At 49.4% G+C, this 21761-nt stretch overlaps 2 protein-coding genes across 11 annotated transcripts in view; both read left to right on the plus strand.

Moving 5' to 3' along the window:
- The window catches only part of CLASP2 (cytoplasmic linker associated protein 2), a 182194-nt gene extending 176573 nt beyond the window's left edge, over nucleotides 1–5621 (plus strand). For all 8 annotated transcript variants that reach the window (XM_047098781.1, XM_047098785.1, XM_047098782.1 and 5 more), the window contains 2 exons: nucleotides 819–935; nucleotides 3303–5621. In XM_047098781.1, the coding sequence (XP_046954737.1) occupies nucleotides 819–935; nucleotides 3303–3389 (204 nt within the window). In that variant the 3' untranslated portion in view covers nucleotides 3390–5621. The remainder of the gene's footprint in view (nucleotides 1–818; nucleotides 936–3302) is intronic.
- A 12888-nt stretch (nucleotides 5622–18509) lies between these two features.
- Nucleotides 18510–21761, plus strand: part of UBP1 (upstream binding protein 1) — a 51920-nt gene continuing 48668 nt past the window's right edge. Inside the window, exon 1 of one of the 3 annotated variants that reach the window (XM_047099902.1) lies at nucleotides 18510–18766. In XM_047099902.1, the coding sequence (XP_046955858.1) occupies nucleotides 18654–18766 (113 nt within the window). In that variant the 5' untranslated portion in view covers nucleotides 18510–18653. The remainder of the gene's footprint in view (nucleotides 18767–21761) is intronic. The other 2 variants (XM_047099898.1, XM_047099901.1) reach the window with 2 other exon arrangements.

A 21761-nucleotide genomic window follows, 5' to 3' on the forward strand; every position in this document is an offset into this window, starting at 1 on the left:
AGCCATAGATGTAATGTGGTTTTTTTCTATGCACACAAACCCATCCGCAGAAACGTTTTCATAACGGGATCATATTTTATAGCATGCTTTTTTGCTTAATCATGCATTGTTAACTCTCCCGTCCAGTAAATTATTATTCTGTAATGTAATTTTAATGGCCAGAATTACAGAGCGTATACCCCTCCTGAAGAGAATTACTCATTTCCTTGTGCATCTGTAGTGTTCTCTTTGACTCTGTTCTGAGTCTAATATTGCTCCCTAAATTGTGTGCTCCTCGAAGATAGGATCCACATCCCTTTCTTTGTACAGAACGTACATGGTGTGTGTATCATACACACGGTGGCTACTGACTGCGTGTTCTGTTGGGTGAGTGACTTCGAGTAATGGTAGGGGTGGGACAGATGTTGAGCTTGGAATTCAGCCTGGGTTATAGGCGGGCCCTGACCGCCAGGCCCAGTGTTACTTCAGTTCAGGTTTTTTTCGGAAGGGAGGCGCTCTTGGGCTCCCTACGGCTGAGTGCTTTAGCAAGGTTCATCCGGACACTTGACAGGGCAGGTTGGCAAAGGGACCGCCTTCCAGGCCAAATCAGGTAGGAGCCGATCAGGAAAGCTGACACGGTGGTGGGGAGGCGCTGAAGGGGAGGCGGACGGAGAGGAGGGCGCGTTTCCGCCGGGAGAGCTGGAGGAGTCACTTCCATCCTTAAAGCTTCTTGTCCTTGGTGCGCCCGCAATCTCGTGTTGGAGCCACCCCGCCTGTCCGTGCTGGAATGGTTCTTTCTCCGGCCCCCCAGGAGTGCTAACGAGGACTTTCCTCCCTAGGGTTACGATAACTCGGAGAGCAGTGTTCGGAAAGCTTGTGTCTTCTGCCTGGTGGCCGTTCACGCGGTAATTGGTGACGAACTAAAACCACATCTCAGTCAGCTCACGGGCAGCAAGGTAAGTGGCGACGCTTTGGTCTACAGGTGGTGGCAGTGGTGCATGTTTCAAAATTTAGGTCTCTGTCGGGTTAAAGGGTAAATTCGTATTTGGCTTTGGATAAGTCAGGCTTTGAGTATCCAACTCATTCCTCCTACCGTTTGAATGTTAACCGTTTCTACTTTCGCATCGGTCGCTGGGGGAAGCCGCCGGTTCGGTAGAGGGTGTGTGGCTGTGAGAGAAACGCCTCCAGTCAGCTGACTCCTTTCCAGCTCCCACACCCGATCATAGCCCCCAAGGACGGTTTAAGAATAAATAGTGGTTGTGTATTCGTGGATTACTTCTGTCTCCCAAAATGGGGAATCCTGGAATATTTCTTAGATATTCCCCTATGAACTCCGATAATCAAGTATTCACTGTCCTTAAGACTTAAAGGAAAAACTAGGGGCACCTGGCTGGCTGAGTCACTAGAGCACATGACCTTGATCTCAAGGTTGTGTGTTGAAGCTCCACGTCGGGTGTAGAGATTACTTAAATAAATAAACTTTTAAAAAATGTAAGTCTTGGGGCGCCCGGGCGGCTCCGTCGGTCGAGCGTCCGACTTCGGCTCAGGTCACGATCTCGTGGCTTGTGAGTTCGAGCCCCGCGTCGGGCTCCTTCCGGGTTGACAGCTCAGAGCCTGGAGCCCTTTCCGGATTCTGTGTCTCCCTCTCTCTGCCCCTCCCTGTTCACACTCTGTCTCTGTCTCTCTCAAAAATAAATAAAACATTTAAAAAAATTTTTAATTTAAGTCTTGTTTCCCTCATTTTTTTGATACTATCAAACATTGAAATTTATTCTACGAGGTGACGATTGTTGGATTGTTGCTTATGAGCTGTTTGCAGGAGACACCCTCATTTTAAGAGTTTCCCAGAACCCTAGCGATCGTCATTACTATCGTCAGATTTAGTTTTAAAATACCAAAACAGTAGAGAAAATGCCTGTAAGGCTCAGGTATGCCCCTCACGTTAAATACCTGCGTGCGTGCTCGGTGGGTGGTAGTTCTTAACTCTCTCTGACTCGCAGACCCGCTTTGAGATTCGGGCATTACTACCACATCCCAAGAAAGGTAAATAAATACAGAAAATTTTACACGTGGTTTCAGGGGATTCAGTGAGTGCCCGAAGCCCCTGGACATCAGACTAAAAACCCGTTGGATCAACAATTTAATGTTACAAAAGCAAACTTTAAACAACACAGTCTTCTTTTTTCTTTCTTTTTTTCAAGTAAACTCTACACCTCGCATGGGACTTGCATTCACCACCCCGACATTAAGAGCCCTACGTGCTCTGCCAACTGAGCCAGCCAGGCGCCCCGACACAGTGCTTTTCAAAGAGAAACGATCTCGGGTCTTGGGATAAGCTCAGGTTGTGTCCTGATGACCAGAGATGTCTGTGGAAGAGTTAAAGTTAAGCACTTTGTCAGAATATGAGGCAGCCAGTAATGTTGCCTATGAAGACTATAGCCAGGCCGAAAAAATACTTGGAAATGACATCAGACGAAAAGAAGTAGAATACAGAATCGCGTATCCATTGATTAACACTTGATAAAAATAGGGTCTCATCTGGTAAAGACCACAAAATGACACCAATCAAGAACATTCTTGGAAGGCAGTGTTACAGTCGTTGAAGATCTCGGGTCCTGGAACCCAGGGGCCTGGTTTTCTGTCCTGGCCCACTTCTTACTTGCCTCTGTGACTCTAGACAACGACTGGCATGTTTCGTGTCTTGGTTTCGTCATGTGTAAAGTGTCGTTGAGATAGAGAGAGGCAACGTGAGGTGGTTAGCTTACTCTACAGCACATAGTGCTCGAGTGTTTGTCCCGACTGTCCTCATGAGACTTCTTTTCTACGTTTAAGCTTCACATGCTAACACTACAGCAGGTTTAGTGTTACAGAAAAGGCACATTGTAAGAGTCACCAGGGGTGCCCGGCTGGCTCAGTCGGTAGACCACGTCACTCTTGATCTCGGGGCCGTGAGTTCAAGCCCCACGTTGGGTGCAGAGGTTACTTCAATAAATGCATAAATAGAGCACTCAGTCGCAAACAGATGGAGACTTGAAAAGCTTTTTGGTAACTCTCAACTATCAACAATAACTTGGGCATAACGTAATCTAAAATCTCTACTTACTTTTTTAAGATTTTATTTTTAAGCAATCTCTACACCCAACGTGGGGCTCGAACTCCCAACCCTGAGACCGAGGGTCCACATGCCGCCCTGACGGAGCCAGGCAGGCGCCCCTAAAACCTCTCTTCTTAGACTCACGATACGTACAGACCTGTTTTCGTGAGCGTCTTCCTGTAGTTTAGAGCAGCTTGCTCAACGCCTTCGCTTTGGTTTCAATCTGCAGATGAAGCTCCTGAATCTGTACATCAAACGCGCACAGACGGGTTCTGGAGGAGCTGAGCCCGCTGCTGATGTTTCCGGACAGAGTTAGTGACGCGGACCGAAGCGGGCCAGGCCGCCCCGACCCGGGACGGGCACACCACCCCTCATCAGTGAAAGGAAATACGGGCCGAAGCGGGCCAGGCCGCCCCGACCCGGGACGGGCAGACCACCCCTCAGCAGCGAGAGGAAGTACTCAAACGCATCTTTCGGAACTCGCCATCTTTTCCCGGCTTTAGTTTTTTGTTTCGTTTTGTATTTTCTGTAACGGAGGGCTCTCCTCAGTCTGCATGTAACTTTTATGATAGTTATTCCAAATTCAAGAAGAAGCAGTATTAACATCAGTGGATCGATACAGAGTAATTTTTAATCGAATTCATCATTTCACACGTTTGTACTTGTCTTCCCATTAACCTTTGCCAGTGTTATGATTGTATACATTTTTTTAAATGCTGGTGAAAGAGGAATGCTTAAAGCTTTAAAAGTTTAACAGTCTAAAACATTTTTTTGCCTCTATTCAAATGCAGAATACTATTTTTATTGCTACTTGGAGTTTCGTTCTGTATCATGTCCTATGCTAGAAATACTGAAATGATGTGAAACGAAGCAGGACTGATTTGAACCACAGCTGGACTCTGTCGACGTGACGGTGACACGTGTCGTTAGTCGCAACTTCTTTGGGGTGACCCGTAGCGTACAGCGACGTCCCCAGAGAGAGTGCCACAGAATCAGCCAGTTCTGTGACGCCGATTCCGCGCGTTGGCTCTCGATCTTGCCGCCTCGCCTAAAACCGTGTCCCCCCTGCGGCCCCTTAAGAAAGCTGCACCAGATCATCTGCCTGTTGTTTTCTAGATGCTTATTAAAATAGAAGGTTTTCTTGCAGGGTTTCTGGTTTGTTTTTCGTTGTTGTGAATGATGCTTTTTTCGTATTTATTAATATCAAATTCACTTATGAATAAACTTGATAATGGAAAGAGAGAAGAAAATCCAGTGCATGTGCGTCTTGACCGTCTTCTGTTTCTCATTAAAAAACAAACTTATTAATCACTGAGACGCGCGAGTCAACCAGCACCTTTTCTTTAAATGGTGGCACCTGGTTTCCTTTGACCGTGAAATTGTCTTACTTGAAAACGATCCTGACGAGAGAGAAGGTGGCACAAGGCTATTATCTCTGTAATGGACTCAAATTCTCTACCTCTTCAGGGCTGATCCTTTTAACTGAGCTGCTGCCTACAGTGTCTTTTGGAAAACTACTTCAAGGGTGATTTTCTGTTACATTTTAACACATTGTTTTAATCACCTTTCGCTACACCTGTTCTTTTCCTGTGCAGCCGACTTGCAAAACTTACCAGTTTGGTGCAAAGCAAATGAGATCACTTGGAACCGGGACACTAATGATTTCTCATCTTGACTTTTTTTTTTTTTTTTTAATCCTAACATGAAGTGAATTTGACTGGAAAGGCAAATAGCAGTTTGCTATTGTTACAGAGTGATCTGTACTTTCTTTGTTTAACTGAAAAACATGTAGAAATGTATGTAAAGAATTTAAGACAGAAGTACTGGATGGATGGTTTGTCATGGGCTTTTCCCTTTGTTTCTGTTCTAGCAGCAGGAAAATAGTTTCTCTATATCCCCGCCCCTTTACCTGTAACGATTTTGTTTTCTACTGTTAATTACATTGTGTATTTATAGTTCTATGCTTACTGTTGTGCATATACTGGCAATAAAACTGTACATAACATTACTTGAAAAAATTAACAATGTACATCGGTTGTTTTTCGGTCTCACTGTGTGACGAGTCATTTCGCTCCTAACTAGGTCTTGAAAAATATTTTGAAGGTCCTGTATCAGTGGTATTCTCATGAATTTTATAAGTGTATCTGAGGAGAAAAGATTTGTCGGGAGTGGCATCCACAAAATTATATAGCTGTATCTGCGTGTCTAGAACATCGCTTATCTTTAGGAAGAAAAGGCATTTTAAACACTGAATTCTTCTCAGTGATGTGTTTTGTTCCATAACCTTTGGTGTGTCTTATAATCGTTTTTAATCTAACAATTTAATTTTGACCTCTGCTTTAAGATACTGCTTTAACTTACCATTGACGACTCGGTAGTGTGACGTAAGCTGAATAATAACTCTGCTTGAAAACTTAGATCAAGGACCTGGCGTCTAAAGGCAGGTGTTCAAATGAATGAACTGAGCGATGAAAGAGGATGGTTTAATGTGACTAAGTGAAAGCTAATATATAAACACATGAAAAAAGTCATATTTAAGTTCTATAATTTCGGGGGCACCCGGCTGGCTTCGTCGATAGAGCACGCAGCTCTTGATCTTGGGGTCTAAAGTTCGAGCCCCGTACTGGGTGTAGAGATTACTTTAAGAAATAACAAAAAAAATATAAAAATTAAAAAAAAAATACACACACACACACGTGAAAAACAAAATTGTATAGTTTCAGTTAATGAGGCTTTAGGAAAGTTATTATTGACTATTCAAATTTGTTCATCCCAGAAACACATTTAGATGTCAACTGTTAAAGAATGGTGGTAAGCTCCTGGTTAAATTTCTTCTTTCTGCTTTTCTCCCTAACCATTATCAGTATCATTCCTTTACTGCACTGCTCAGAACTAATTAAGAGCTCATAATTCCAAATTATAAGCCATGTTTGTTTCTTGTGTTTTCAAAATCTGTAATAGGTTTTCAAGTAACATGTGGATTGAACCTGAGGTTTCAAATTTAGAGTGTGTTTACTGCATTCTTTCATATTCTATCTATCTTACATCTATCTAACTTAGCTATCTAACTTTGGGTCAGAATGACTTTTCACCAAATATGTCTCACAATAAAATACTGGAAACGTATCAGGCCAGATCTGTTTGTAGATTCAAATGTATCATCATTATTAATTGAGAATAACATTTACAGTCAATAGAAACGAGGATTGGCATAATACATGTGGGCTCTTTTAAACTTTGAGATCTTTGCTTCCTGTGTTGTTTAGGTTTGTTTCATTGCGATCAGTCAAGTACAGTTTTACAGCTATGCAAAAGAAAGAAGCTTTAAAAAGCTCTTAAAAAGTTACCCATCTCTGTAGAGTAGCAATAAATTATATAGATACTTAACGAAAACAACAATAGAACAGACCCATGAAACCAGGAAGTGGTCTTTTGAAAAAATTAATAAAATCGATAAACCTCTAGACAAACTTACCAAGAAAAAAGAAAGGACTCAATAAAATTACAAGTGAGAGAAGAGAAATGACACCACAGAAATAGAGTGTGAAAAACTACACCCAACAAATTGGACAACCTACAACAAGAAATGGTTAGATGCCTAGAAGCATAACCCACCCCAAGTGAAGCAGGAAGAAGAAAAAATTGAACAGACTGAAAACCAGCAAAGAAACTGAATCAGTAATCAAAAAACTCCTGACAAAAGTGCAGGACCAGATGACTTCACAGGTGAATTCTACCAAACATTTCAAGCAGAGTTAGTACCTATTTTCAAACTATTCCAAAAAAAAAAAAAAAAGGAAAAGGAAGGAAATTTTTCAAAATTAATTCTGTGAGGCCAGCATTACCCTGATACCAAAGCCAGGTGAAGACACCACTAAAAAGAATTACAGTCCAGTATCCCTGCTGAACATAGATGCAAAAATTGTCAACAAAATACTAGGAAACTGAAGTCATTAAAAAAAAAAAAAAAAATCAGTCACCACGGGGAGCACCTGGCTGGTTTCGCGGGGCATGTGACTTTTGATCTCAGGTAATGAATTCAAGCCCCGGGTTGGACATGGGGCCTACTTTCAAAAAGCAATGGTGGGGCGCCTGGGGGGCTCGGTTGGGTGTCCGACTTCCGCTCAGGTCACGGTCTCAGTTTGTGGGATCGAGCCCCGCGTCCGGCTCTGTGCCGACGGCTCGGAGCCTGGAGCTGCTTCAGATTCTGTGTCCCCCTCTCTCTCTGCCCCTCCCCTGCTCGTGCTCCGTCTGTCTCCCACTCTCAAAAATAAACATTAAAAAAAAAGCCTTGGCTTCACTTGTCCGGCGGTTTATGGGCTCCTCCTTGGATGCCGTCCAGCTGGAAGCTCTTTTTTTCAGGACACGTCCTCCTAGGAAATCTAGGAGCAGCTTCGTTAACTGCCGTCCTGGAAATTCCAGTGGTACATCCGAGGTCACCCGGCTTGTGGTCACGAAGGGTGTGCGGCATCGCAGTGACACGGCCTTTGGCCCCACACGAGCCTCGCTTGAGGCCTAAGTGCCACACAAAGTGTGACTGCGTTGTCTTGGAAAAGCCCTTGCTCAGCGAGGGCTCGGATGCCCGGGGGGAAAGGCGGAGAGCGTCCTGGGCCCTAAGAGCGTCGCACTGGGGAAGCAGGCAAGAGCCTTTCCCGCCTGTCGCCGAAGGGAGAGGAGAAATAAGGCAAGCAGCACCTGAGATGGTGACAAGGGCCAAGCGGGCAAGAGGTCGGGGAAGGGGGGCGGCAAGAGGGGAGGGTGGGCTCCCCGCTCACGAGGACTGGCCAGGGCAGCCCTCCCCGAGAAGGAGGCCGAGCAGACAGGTGCGGGTTTGGGGGGGGGGGGGCGCGCGGAGAGGAAGGGCTCCCCAACACCCCCGACTTGTCTGTGCCCCAGATCCGGGGCCCGCGCCTCTTGCGCGCCATGCGGCCACGGGGCCCCGCAGGTGTTACCGACTTGAGGATGTTGCGGCGGGAGGGCGGGCCGGGACCACCCAGGCGGGCCCGAGGTCATCGGTGTCCTTGTCCGCGAAGGAGGGAGGCGGGAGGGGCAGAGCGGGAGCAGACGTCGTCCGAGCCGGGCGAGCGCCCCCCCGGGGCCTGCCAAGGGCGACGGGACGGGTCCCCGCCCCCAGGACCTCGCCGAAGTCGCCGCGGGGCTTCGGCCCTCCCGAAGTGGCGACGCGACGCGTCCTGCCGGTTTTCGTCCGCCCGGGGGTCGGTCGCGGCGCGCTGGACACGGAGCCCGGCCGCGCACGTTGCCCACCCCCCCCCCCCCGGCGACCGTCCCCCGCCCGGATCGTGGTGGCCTCCGCCAACAGCCGTTCAGTCCGCATCGACGCTCCAGCGCCACGCAGGCGGGCCGCGGCTCGCCTCTACGGACACGGCGGGCCCCACGGTCCCCCACCGGGCACTTGGCATCCGACTCGAAGATAAAGAGCGAGCAGGGACGGTCACAAGGCAGACTTCGAGTGGCCGGGCCTGGAGGAGGCCAGCGACCCTCCTACCTGTGTTCTGCACGGCCGGCCGGCTCCGCTGTCGCAAGGGAGCCTGGGAACTGGACCGCATTTGCCGGCCCGCCGAAAGAAACTTGCTTTGGCAAAAAAACCGCTCTCCCACAGTCCGCCTTTCTGGCCTCCACGTGTCTGTGCACACCTCTGCCCCCACCCCCCGGAACAGTGACTCTGGGTAAGGGATAGAGCCTACTCAGCCCACACCCCACCCCAAGTCCAAAAGTCCAGTGACGTGAAATCCTCTCCATCGGGTCTGGCTGTTAAAGGAAATCAGAGTAGGTCACCCCCGAAACAGAGAATGCAGAGAGTCTCCTGAGAGTTTTGCAACGGCCAAGCCTTAAAGTAACTTAAAGGGAAGCTGGATGTACGTTATATGGGAACGCTCTGTGCTCCCCTCGATTTTTCTGTAAAGAAACTGGTCTAAAAGAAATGAGCCTCTTAAAAAACAGATAGGGGAGGCGGGGGCGGGGGTGGGTTTCGGGGCGCCTGGGTGGCTCAGTCAGTTGGGTGTCTGACTTCGGCTCAGGTCAGAATCTCGCGGTTCGTGAGTTCGAGCCCTGCTTCAGGCTCCACGCTGACGACACAGAGCCTGTTGGGATTCTCATTTTCTCTGTCTCTCCCTCTCTCTCCCTCCCTCCCCCACTTGTGCTTTCTCTCTCAAAATAAACAAATGTAAAAAAAACAAAAAAACAAAACCGATGGGAGGTGGGGGAACTGCTCTAAAGAGACTCAAGAAACTGAAAAAGAAATGTAGCTATGGTCCTTGGTTGAACCCAGATTCGAAAAAAGCTATAATAAACAATGCAGGGACAGATGGAGAGGTTGGGAAATGAATGGACTATTAGATACTATTATTGAATTTCTTGGATGTAATAATGATATTAGAATCATGATAGAGCGTTTCTGTCCTCTCCGAGCGCATTTTGAAGAATTTAGGCCTGAGATACCTTGAAAGCTACCACTTAGCTTCACGTGATTAAACACCGAAGTAGGGAGAGAAATGAATAAAATATTAACAATAATAAAATATGTGACTAAAGAATATATAGTTGGTTGTTTTTTCTGTTCCTTTTAGCTTTTCTGTAGGTTAAAAAATTTAAATACAGAGTTGGAGAAAATAAATAAGGAAGATTATTAGGTGTTTTGGAAAAGCAGAATTTGATATTCAGTGCGCCTAGGAGAAAAAAACTTCGCCTGTTCTGTTTTCCTCACTTGGGCCTCTTGGAAGCATCTTCGGCTCATCTGGTCTACAGTTCCCCAGGGTCAGAGTCTTCTGGGTCATTACTGAGTAAAATATCTAAGAAACTCCCAAATGGCTCAGCGTGTCGACACAATGACTATAAGCTGGAGACTGTCCGCATTCGCACAGGTCAAATAACAGGTCATCCTTGTCGGATTTTACGACACGGTCAACACCGTCACGAACGGTGACAGCAAGGGCACTGTTCTTGGGTCTCCTGCTTATCCGGGACATGGTAGGCAGCTAATTCCTGTTGATGAGATGGTCAGAGGCTGAAAGCTCTTCAGAGATTGCACGCCACAGCAGGCACTTTACGTGACGCTTACTCTGAGCTCGGCCGATGTATTATTTCATCCGTGCCCAACAACTCCGTGAGGGAGATCTACTGTTAGCTCCATTTTACAGATGAGGAAACTGAGGTAATGAGAGGTTATACAAATAGCCCTAGAGCGCACACTAATAATTGTCAGAACTGGAATTTGAATCCAGGCAATCTAGCTACCGAGGCTGACTCCTATCTTATATTCCAAAGCATACCTGGCCCATATTTGGGGTTGTGTGGTCTGCGTGATTTTCCTATTATTTCTGACACCGTTCCAGTTCTCAAAATCTGATTGCAAGGCACCCCCCACCCCCGCCCCCAGGGGCCAGTAAGGTAACATTCTCATTTTATTTTATGTATGTAGGTATGTATTTTAATGTTTATTTTATTTTTGAGAGAGAGAGACAGGAGGAGGGGCAGAGAGAGAGAGGGAGACACAGAATCCGAAGCGGGCTCCAGGCCCTGAGCTGTCAGCACAGAGCCCGACGTGGGCCTCGAACTCACCAACCGTGAGATCATGACTTGAGCTGAAGTCCGACGCTCAACCGACTGAGCCCCCAGGCGCCCCGGTAACATTCTCATTTTAAAGACAAAGGGACCTTCGTCGAATCCCACCTAATGGCATCGTTACCCACCAGTCTCGGGATGAGTGTATTTGTGAACGGCTCCGGGAACCAATTTTGCTAGTTTTGAATCCACTCGACTGGAAGCTTTTCAGCCGTCTTGCCACCTGCCCGGCTGTATGTGCTGTTTACAAGCATGGCCACGATCTCCTAACCCCTGTCCCGTTTCTCTCAAAGAGAGAATCTGAGAAGTGTGTGTTTCATAACGGCGAAGCATTTCAACAACCACCCGACCCCGAGCACGGTTTCTCCCGGTCAACATCTACGGCTGCATGATTTCTGCGGTTTTGCGTGTCCTTTCACCAAGAGGTGGAGTCTGCTTGCTCCATCCCTCGGATCCGGGCCGGAGCTTGCTCGGGTCGAGGGATTTGCGCAGAAGCGCTGGCGTTCCCGCGCTGGGGCTCCGCGCGGCCCCGGGGTCTCTCGGAACCCATCCCACCGCGAGGACGACGAGGCGGGGCTGGTCGGCCGCAGAGCGGGGGCCGCGGAGGGCGACTCGAGTCAGCCCGACTGTGCCGGCCCACCCCCAGACGTGCGGGAAAGCCGGGCCCGATCGGCCCGGCCGCAGCGGGTTGCGGAGGCTCGAGCGAGCCTCGCTGGGCTCGGAGGCGCTGCACGGCCGAGCCGCGCGAAAGCCCCGACGCACAGCAGCGCGAGCCAAGGGAACGCTCGCTGCTTGAAGTCGTTACATTTCGAACCCGGCGCACGTTCGTTCTAGTCCGGCTGGCCGGATCCGCGGCCCCGGCTTCCCCGCGACCGCGGCGTGTCTCAGAGGCGCCCCTGCTACCGTCCCGTCTTAGTCTCTTCAGGCCGTCGAAGAAACCACGGCGGACCGGGTGACTTGCAGACCTCACGGTTCCGGAGGCTGGAGGGCTGCGATCGGGGTGCCCGCGGGGTCGGGGAGGGTCCTCTTCCGGGGCGCAGACTTCTCAGGGGATCCCACGCGGCAGAGGGGAGCGGGAGAGCCTGATCCGGTTCCGGAGGGCCGAGCCCCGCCCAGAGGCCCCACGTGCTCATACTAGCCCCGGGGGGTGCGGGTGGGGGCGGGGGCGGGGGCGGGGGGGATCTCAACGTGCGGATTTTGAAGGGACACCGGCGTTCAGACGCGGGCCCGCGTGAACGTCTTCACGAAGGCAGACTCCGGAAGGATACGCGTCCTGAGACGGTTAAGCAGCCCCAGGGCCGTCGCGCAGAAAGCGTGTTTGCGACTCGAGAGCATTTGAAAATCGTAGCATTTATCGCTGACTTGTCTTGAGGCAGAACGAATTGCTGTGCAGAGGTCCGCGCAGGTAGGTCTTTTGCATCTGGGCAGGCGGACGTCAACGTTTCTGGAAGACCCGAGGTTCTCCCTCACGAGCTTCGTCTTCCTATCTGCCGGCTGTCCCTTCCTGTCCCTTAGCTGTTGCTAAGCACTGAGCGCATAAAGGCTGTTCCCTCGGCCGGGCCCCGGGGTCACGTTTCACTGGGAGAAGATGGAGAGCGCGGGATCAGTGACCGTGGCCGTGGCAGCCTTTCTGCCGAGAGCTGTGCCTGCTCGTTTCACAACTCTGCCCAAGAGCAAGGGAAGAGCCTTCTTCGGGGGCTGCTACTCCTCATCCGTCGCTGGCGACATAAAATTCTCGTGACCGGGATCCAGATTGTGTCGTAGGAGGCAGGTCTTCAACCCTCTTCCGTGAAGATTTCTGTGTGCGCGTATCTCAAACGGAGGCGCTCCGGCTCATGTAGTGTGCATTCTTTGGAGTGGCAGGATGCAAATGCCATTTTCACCGCTGTGTTTAATCTGTTTGCAGGCACTCTTAATACCTTAGGGAAATAAAACTTTGATCATGATCCAAGTTCTAAATAGTTGGGTTTTTTTTTTCCTGTTCTTTTGATTTTGCTTACGGTGTGTTTACTAAAAAGAAAGCAGTATTTGGGTGGTACCTGGGTGGGTCAGTCAGTTGAGCGCCCAACTCTTTTTAAAAAAAAATTTTTTTTTAATGTTTATTTACTTTCGAGAGATAGGGAAGAGCATGAGCAGGGGAGGGGCAGAGAGAGAGAAAGACACAGAATCCACAGCAGGCTCCAGGCTCTGAGCTGTCAGCACAGGGCCCGACGCGGGGCTCGACGCGGGGCTCGACGTGCGGCTCCAACTCACCAACCGTGAGATCATGACCTGAGCCGAAGCCGGATGCTCAACCGACTGAGCCACCCAGGCGCCCCGGAAGTCCAACTCTTGATTTCGTTGTAGGTCATGATCCCAGGGGCATGGGATCAAGCCCCACGTAGGGGAGCCTTTTTGAGATTCTGTCTCTGTCTCTCTTCCCTGCGTGTATGCATTCTCTCTAAAATTTAAAAAAAAAAAAAAGGAAAATAAAATTTCATGTTGTAGAGTGTATCAATCTCTTAAGATTTCTAAATTTTTTAGAAAATTTATAAAAGTTATAAAAGCCTCTTCCCGAGTTTCTAAAATTATTCTCCCATGTTTTCTTCTAGTGTTTTATGATTTTGCTTTTTATCCTTTTAGACTTTTTTGAAGAAGAAATTTGAGCCACTTGGAATTTATTTTGGCATAAGCGGGTACTTAAAGCTGATCCCCAAAGCAGTTATTGAATAATTTATTTTCTTTTACTGATTTGAGATGCTAGTATTTATTGCATAATAAATTTCCATATGCATATTGATCTGTTCTTAGATTTTTCGTTATTTTCCTTTGCCCATTTATTCTTTCGTCAATGAATACTGTTTTTAAAAATTTAGGTTTCATAATGTTTTAATATCTTCACTTAAAAAAATTTTTTGGGGGGCGCCTGGGTGGCGCAGTCGGTTAAGCGTCCGACTTCAGCCAGCTCACGATCTCGCGGTCTGTGAGTTCGAGCCCCGCGTTGGGCTCTGGGCTGATGGCTCAGAGCCTGGAGCCTGTTTCCGATTCTGTGTCTCCCTCTCTCTCTGACCCTCCCCCGTTCATGCTCTGTCTCTCTCTGTCTCAAAAATAAATAAAACTTAAAAAAAAATTAAAAAAAAATAAAATAAAAAAAATTTTTTACTATTCTTTTTTTAAATTTTTTTAAAAAATTTTTTTAACGTTTATTTATTTTTGAGACAGGCAGAGCATGAACAGGGGAGGGGCAGAGAGAGAGGGAGACACAGAATCTGGAACAGGCTCCAGGCTCCGGGCTGTCAGCACAGAGCCCAACACGGGGTTGAACTCACGGACGTGAGATCATGACCTGAGCCGAAGTCGGACGCTTAACCGACCGAGCCACCCAGGCACCCCTTTTTTTTTTTTTTTTACTATTCTTGCTCATTTACTTTTCCACATTAATCGCAGAATGGTTTTGTCCAACTAAAAAAATTCTGTCAGGGGCACCTGGGTAGCTCAGTTGGTTGGGCGTCCCAACTTCAGCTCAGGTCATGATCTCACAGTTCCTGAGTTCAAGCCCTGCGTCAGGCTCTGGGCTGACAGTTCAGAACCTGGAGGCTGCTTCAGATTCAGGGTCTCCCTCTCTGTGACCCTCCCCGGCTTACACTGTGTCTCTTTCTCTCTCAAAAATAAACATTAAAAAAATTAAAAAAAATTTCTGTTAACATTTTTACTGGAATCACATTAAATTTACTGGTTAGCTTAAGCAGAACTACCATTATAATAGTGGACGTAGTATTTTCTTTTCACTGTACTTTTGTGTTCATTTTGAGAACTTACAATTTTTGCTCACATAGTTCTTTACATTTCCTGTTAGGTTAGTTCTGAGGTATTTTAACCTTTTTTTTTTTTTTTTTTTTTTTTTTTTTTTTTTAAAGCTATTTAGCCATTCTATTTATTTTTTTTTCAACGTTTATTTATTTTTGGGACAGAGAGAGACAGAGCATGAACAGGGGAGGGGCACAGAGAGAGGGAGACACAGAATCAGAAACAGGCTCCAGGCTCTGAGCCATCAGCCCAGAGCCTGACGCGGGGCTCGAACTCCCGGACCGCGAGATCGTGACCTGGCTGAAGTCGGACGCTTAACCGACTGCGCCACCCAGGCGCCCCTATTTTAACCTTTTTAAATCCCGTTAGAAATTTAACCTTTGCTTTCATATTGTCAAACTTTTTTGTATAAAACTATTGATTTATGAAAATTCATGATGTATGCCACTATGTTATTAAACTTTTGTTTCCCATGAGATTTTCAGGTGTATGAACCATATAATCTAAAATAGTGATAATTTTAACTTCTTCTTTCCACTTTTAAGTCTCTAATCTTTTTTTGATTGAATTGTGCTGTTTAGTGCTTTCAAAAACCTATTAAGTGATAATAATGAGCACTGATGTTATTTTTCTTCTATAAATTTTTTTTAAGTTTATTTATTTTTGAGACAGAGAGAGAGCATGAACAGGGGAGGGGCAGAGAGAGAGGGAGACACAGAATCCGAAACAGGCTCCACGCTCTGAGCGGTCAGCACAGAGCCCGACGCGGGGCCCGAACTCACGAACTGCAAAAGCATGACTTGGGCTGAAGTCAGACGCTTAACCGCCTGAGCCACCGAGGTGCCCCAAGAACACTGCTGTTCTGGTTGAAAATATGTCCACAAGTTCTTTGACATTCATCCTTCAAAAGATGGAGACAAATTCTCTTCTTGAATAGAAGCTAGATGGACCGACTTGCTTCTATGGAACAGCAATCAAGTGGAAGGGATAATGAGTGACTTTGGAGACCTCCTTTCTCTGTCTTGGTTTACTTCCTTTGGGGAGTGCCAGGTGCCATGTTTTGAAGACACTTGGTGGCCCTGTGGTCTCAAATGAGGCACAGAGACTTCTGGCCAACAAGTCAAGCAAATGAGCTTGCAAGTGGACCCTCCTGCACCTCCTGAGTTAAGCCCTCCGATAACCACAGCTCCAGCTGATATCTTGACTGTAACCTTATGAGAAACCTGAGCCAGAAAGAATGGTGCAGCCACACTACCCCTGAAATATACGTCGGTAGTTTTTGTTTACTGGAGTAATTATAAATCACACACACACACACACACACACACAAACCCACGAAGTTTAAAAATGAATTGTATCAGAAAGGGACAAGTTGAGTACCACACAGAGAGAGTACTTCAGATCCCTGCACAACTAGGGACAGGAAGCAGCAGAGAAAACTATTTAGCTGGAAACATGGGCTCCTTTTTAAGGAACTGGAGGATACCTCAGGATGGAATCAAGAATCCAGTGATGGAGACAGGAGCCACTGAGTATTCCCAGGATGAATCACGAAGTCTTACTCCAGGAAATCCATTCTGGATTTCAGAATGTCTGTGGTCTAGTGACTGCTGTGCGCCTTCCGTTCCCCTCTCTTCCAAGAGAAATGTCTGTAGAGGCAAGTTTCTTGTGCTTCTCCCATTACTGCATGTGATGTGTGCAGTTGTGGTTGGGGCAGATCATTTTTTTATCTCACAGATTTTCATAGAGAGGAACCACTTAATTAATGCACAACCAAGGAGCCTCATCTGTTCCAGGACCTCACAGCTTCCTGAACCTTAAGGTTGTAATGGGATGACAACGTTGCACGGGTCTGGGGAGGAGGTGAGTGTTTACTGCATGTGGAAAGAATGTGAAACATTGGAGGCCAGAGGGTGGATTTTGGAAGTTTTTATTTTTATTTTTTTTTTTAATGTTTATTTATTTCTGAGACAGAGACAGAGCACGAGTGGGGGAGGGGCAGAGAGAGGGAGACACAGAATTGGAAGCAGGCTCCAGGCTCTGAGCTGTCAGCACAGAGCCCGACGCCGGGCTCGAACTCACAAATCGTGACCTGAGCCGAAGTGGGTCACTCAACCGACTGAGCCACCCAGGCGCCCCTGGATTTTGGAAGTTTTAAAACATGGCCCCCAAATGATTGAACTCTCCGCCAATCAACCTGATTCTACCGCTGCTTCACTAATACAGTACAGAATAAAGAGTCTGTGCCAGTTTCTGATCCCAGGTTTTGTGTTAAAGAAAAAAATATTCCGTGGCAATTATTAAAAATGGTAAGGCAGACTTTACTCAGGACGATCGCAATACGTATCAGGGATCAGACCAACGCAATTTTGCGGTGGAGATTAGGGTCAACTCCCAATACAGATGGCTAAGTGGGAATTTACAGCCAAGAAGCAGGTTGGGGGGCGCTGAATGTAAAAGTTACTATGAAAAAATTACTAGGAGGTAAGGCAGGGTGGTTCCGGCTGAACTACCTAACAGGACTCTTTTGAAGGCCTGCCGGGGTCATCAGACATCACCTGGAGGATGGCGGAGGCTAAGGAACCTGATCAGACAAGGGAGGTGGAGAGTTCTCGCCAAAACTGAATTTTACAACGAAGTGCACAAATGGGACTAGGAGACGGTTTGGGTGGGAGCCTGACTTAAGTGTGTTCAAGCAAAGAATCTTTGTCACTAAGAAACCAGCAATCTCCACTTCCTTTCGAGTCACTCGCTTTTGGAACCCAACTGCCATGCTGAGAGTAATTCTAGACCACACGGAGAGGCCACTGTGTAGGCATTCCAGCAACCCCAATTGGGGTGCCAGTCGACAGCCAACATCAAGCAATTAAACACCTGAGTGTGGAAGCCCTAGAGGACTTTAGCCCCAGCCATATGAGTACAACAGAGCAGATACCGTGAACGAGAATCATGTAGCTTACTAAGCCCAATGAACCTGCAGAAGCATGAGCGACAACCACAACACGCTTCCCGGCGGCTACCGCGACCGAAGCCCAGTTTAACTCCGGCTCGCCATTATGCTGTCGGCATTCCGCAACTGGGGGGAAGACTTCCGGAGCCCTTTTCAGGAGTGTTGATTGGCTTACATTCGTGTCGATCAAGATTTTCTGCCCAATAGGCCTTTCGGCCCCCAGGCACCACGGCACGCTCTCTCCATCTGTAGTCGGGGCAAACCCAGAGGCTACCCGGAAAGACCACGGGGGAGCAAAGAACCTCCAGGAGTGGCGTTTAGCGCGACTTCCTCCGGTGCGGTCCAATGAACTCTTTCTTTTGGGAGCCAATTCAGTCCTAGAGACCGCCCAAGAGGAAGAGCATTTTGATTGGGTGTTTAGCACAGAGACCCACGGGAGCCTCGGCCAAGCGCTTGCCATTATTGTCCAGCTCGCCTGTCAATCAGCCCGCTTTCCTGGACGAGCGGAAACTGGCAGCCCTGCTGGCACCGCCTCTTCCTGGGCCGGGGGCGGGGAGGCGGCTGGCCGCGGGGTCTGCGAAGCTGCCGCGTGGGCGGGGCTGCGCCGCACGGCCTGAACACTTTCTCGGTGGCGAAGCGCCGGGGGTGCCCCGGAGCGCCGGGCCGTGCGGGGCGGGCCCCGGCGAGGGGCGAACGCGGGGTTGGGGGCGGGGCCGGGGCGGGGCCGGAGGAGGCGGAAGCGGCGAGAGAGCTCGGGCCGCAGCCATATAGAAGCCAGCGTCCGGGCCGGCAGAGCGGCGTCGGCGGGGTTGGCCGGGGCGGCGGGGCGCTAGAGCCTGGGCGGGCGGGCCGAGGGCCGGGGTCGAGGCCGGGGATCGGGTGACTGGCGGGCTGAGCTCCCGCCCCCGCGCAAGGCCGGGGAGTATGCGGCCGGGGGCTCCGGGGCGGGGCGGGCGGCGGCGGCTGCAGCGCTAGCGGCGCAGGGGGTGGGCGGCGGCGGCATGAGGCGCGGGGCCGGCGCCCGCGGGAGGGAGGCGCTGCCGGCGGCCCGGCCGCTCCCGCTGCAGCTGCTCGCCGGGCTCGCCGTGCCCCGCTTGCGGGGCCCCGGACGCTCTCGTCCCGGCCGCCGCCCGGGCCGCCCGTGGTGACCATCCGCCGCGCCGCCCGAGGCTTCACCCGCGCCCTCCCCCAGGGCGCGCCCGCGGAGCTCCGGCCCCATCGCCTGCTCGCGGAGGCCGCGCCGGGCGGCGGCGAGGCCGGAAGATGGCCTGGGTGCTCAAGATGGACGAGGTGATCGAGTCCGGGCTGGTGCACGACTTCGACGCCAGCCTCTCGGGCATCGGGCAGGAGCTGGGCGCCGGCGCCTACAGCATGAGGTACCGGGCGCCCTGGGCTGGGCGGGCGGAAGCCTCGGTCTCCTTGGGGGAAGGCCTGCGCGACCCTGGGCCTCTACCGGGTGCGGCTGCTCCCAGCGGTGCCCGGGCCTCCCGGTCGCGGGGTCCGGGCCCTGCCGCGTGGTCGTCGGGGCCGGGGAGCCCCGCGGGCCTCTGCCCAGATGGGTGGCAGGGGGGTGGCGGGGGGTGGGGGCGAGCCCGGCTCCGGGAAACTGCTCCTGAGGGCTGCATTTTTGCTGGAAAACTGGCTGGCTGTTAGGATGGCTTGGCTTGGTGGGGGAAGGGGCTTCCTTTCCTGGCAAGTGATTTACAAGCCGCTTGGAGCTGGAATACAGTGTACGAAATAGTAGAACTTGTACTGGGAAAATACTCTTTAGGGTTTCGGTTACCCGTTCCTATTCTGTTCTACATTGTAGTCTTTCCTGGTTGCAAATTTTAATCACGGCTGTTACAACAGTAATTATGTCATAAGCGAAAGTGGACACGGTGGGGGGGGGGAGCGCCTTAGTTCTGTATTTTGATTGTTTCAATGTGAAGTTTTTCGTTTTGGGGACCACCCTCCTAGGCTATTTTCTTTTGAAGAAGGCTTTAAGATGCCGTGATTGCACAACAAACAATAGTTTGTTTAGTCTCTGCTGCCTGTACCAGCAGCCATTCATTTTGTTTAATTTTGAAGGTTGCAACAGATCTGAGCTTAGTCTCTGGCCTTTATCCTGAAGAACGCCCTGGTTCTGTTTTTGTTTTCTTGAATAACTTCTGTCAGTTTGGTAGCTCGCTATTTTTATTTTTAGCAGCTTTATTGAAATACAGTGGATGCACTATAAATTCACCCGATTAAAGTGTAAAATCCCGTGGCTTGGCAGCTTTTTATGAAGGCTAATTCAATGAGACTTTCTAAGTAAGTTCTTTAACGTAATGCCTGTGTCTTTGAAGAGCTGTCCAGTCTCCCAGTAGCTTTCATACACCTCCCTGCGGCTCTGCGCGAGGACCGAGGACACAACCGTCCTGAGCAAAGACTTGTGGGTCAGGGCAGGCCGGGGATGGTGGAGACTGCTCCCTGAAGAACTCAGCTTTTGGGTGTTACACGGGAAAGTTTGGGCACTAAAGGACCCTCGGAAAGGAGGAGGTGTTTCTTAGAGCGTGGAAGTGGGTGGGGGAAAGCCTTTCGTCACCAGACTCTGACCCTGATTGGGTGGGTATGTGCTCCTCTCCCTGAACTTGGCACTTCCTCTCGGCACTTGTGCAACTTGAGGGCTCTGAGTGAGGTGGCTTATTTTCGGGAACAACTGTTTCACTTGGAGAAATTGATCTATTGAAAGTCATAGGGTCATCTCGGACAGGCGTCCTGCAGACCGTGATTCCCCACTTGAAAACGTGGGCCTCAAGTGCCGCGCAGCTCCTGGAGGCTAGTTAAGGCACCTGAAGGGAATGTAGCGTTTTCGGCTGAAAAGCTGCTTCTCGCTTCTCAGTTACGGGAAAAGGAGAGTTTGCTGCCAAGAACTTTGCTTATTAGGGTTATTTTGAGCCTTTACTTTTTTCCTAGAGTTTTGTTTGTTTTAGTGACTCAGCCAACTAATGAACTTTTATCTATGGTTTATTCTGTGGAAAGGAAAGAAAATCATGCTATAAACCATTTCCCTGACCTTGTTCTTAAAATAATGCCTGACATCTTATAATTATTGGTCTCCTACAATACTTGCCACGGGGAAACTTTCCATTGGATGTTTTTGGTTATTGTTTCACGGTGTACCATTTCATCTAAATTTCCAGGTGTCTTTGAAGGCAAATGCCAGGTTTTCAAGGAGCTTGTTTAGTTTAGTTTTGTTTTTTCATATGCAGTTGGGTCCTCAAAACTGGGGAACCCATGAGAGTACTTGCTTGCCTCTTGCAAATTCAAGGCCCTCGATTTGAGATTCCAACTTGGGCAGTTCCAAAATGGACTTTCTGTGGACTAAGTCTGAAGAAAGATCGAGGCTGTTGCAGGCCTCCTGTGAGTGCACCCGTCCTTCCCTGGCCTGGGCCTGGAGCCCTCAGGGGGGCCTGGTGTCTTTTTAATGCCCGTGCGCGGGCGGGCAGGCTCTTTTCCTCTGCATCAGACGGGAAGTAAGGCCGTTGCTGCCTAACTTTGCCTTTGATCTGTTCTCCCGTAAGTTCAGGAAGTAAATTTGAGGTGCAAAAATGGAAATTCTTGGAGAACGGATTTCTTCATAAAATGGAAAGCTGCCTACAAAGTAAGCTTCTCTTTCGTGTTCCAGAGTGAAGTGTGCTTCCTCTGTTTGCTCTTTGGATGGTTTAAGCCATTTTTAAAGACTTTCTAAGAAATGGTTTCTGTGGATTTGGGGGAAGACGGCTTGTAAAAAAGACGGTTTCTCTCGATAGTCTGACTTAAAAATCTGTTTGCATTAGGGCCCCTGGCTGGCTCAGTCAGTAAAGCATGCAGTTCTTGATCTCGGGGTCGTGAGTTCAAGCCTCCCATTCGGTACGGAGCCCGGGTGAAAAATAAAAATAAAAAATAAAAACCTGTGTGCGTTAAACAGCGCAGGCTAACAGTGTTGGGGGGCGTTGTGGCAATTTCTCGTATTACCTTTGCTTCTCCTTTCTTTCCACTTGACTTGGGTTCGTTTGTTTTCTCTGCTTCTCTTCCTCCCCCTCCCCCTCCCCCTGCGTCTGGGCTGTGCCACGTGTGTGCGCGAGGTGTGAGCGGCTGCAGACTCTGTTGGAAACGAGGCGGCTCATGAATGTTGCCGAGAGTCTTTGCGCTCGTTACATCAGGATTCTCGAGATGGGTGGCGAGATCCTAGGAACTTCTTAACCAGTCCCTCCCTTTGAAGCGGGTAACCCGGAGCCCACAGATGTTACGGGGTCACCCGCGTCACCTGCCGGTGGCACTGCCGTTCCAGACGAAGGCCGAGGTTCCCGTCGCCGAAGGACGGAAGTCTGAAGCCCCTCGGAACTTGGAATCTGGGTCGTTCGTGTT

This window comes from Lynx rufus, unplaced genomic scaffold (assembly GCF_022079265.1).
Source record: "Lynx rufus isolate CCGP_SWC_20201006 ecotype Redwood Valley unplaced genomic scaffold, mLynRuf1.p SCAF_5, whole genome shotgun sequence".
In the NCBI taxonomy this organism is placed as follows: Eukaryota; Metazoa; Chordata; class Mammalia; order Carnivora; family Felidae; genus Lynx; species Lynx rufus.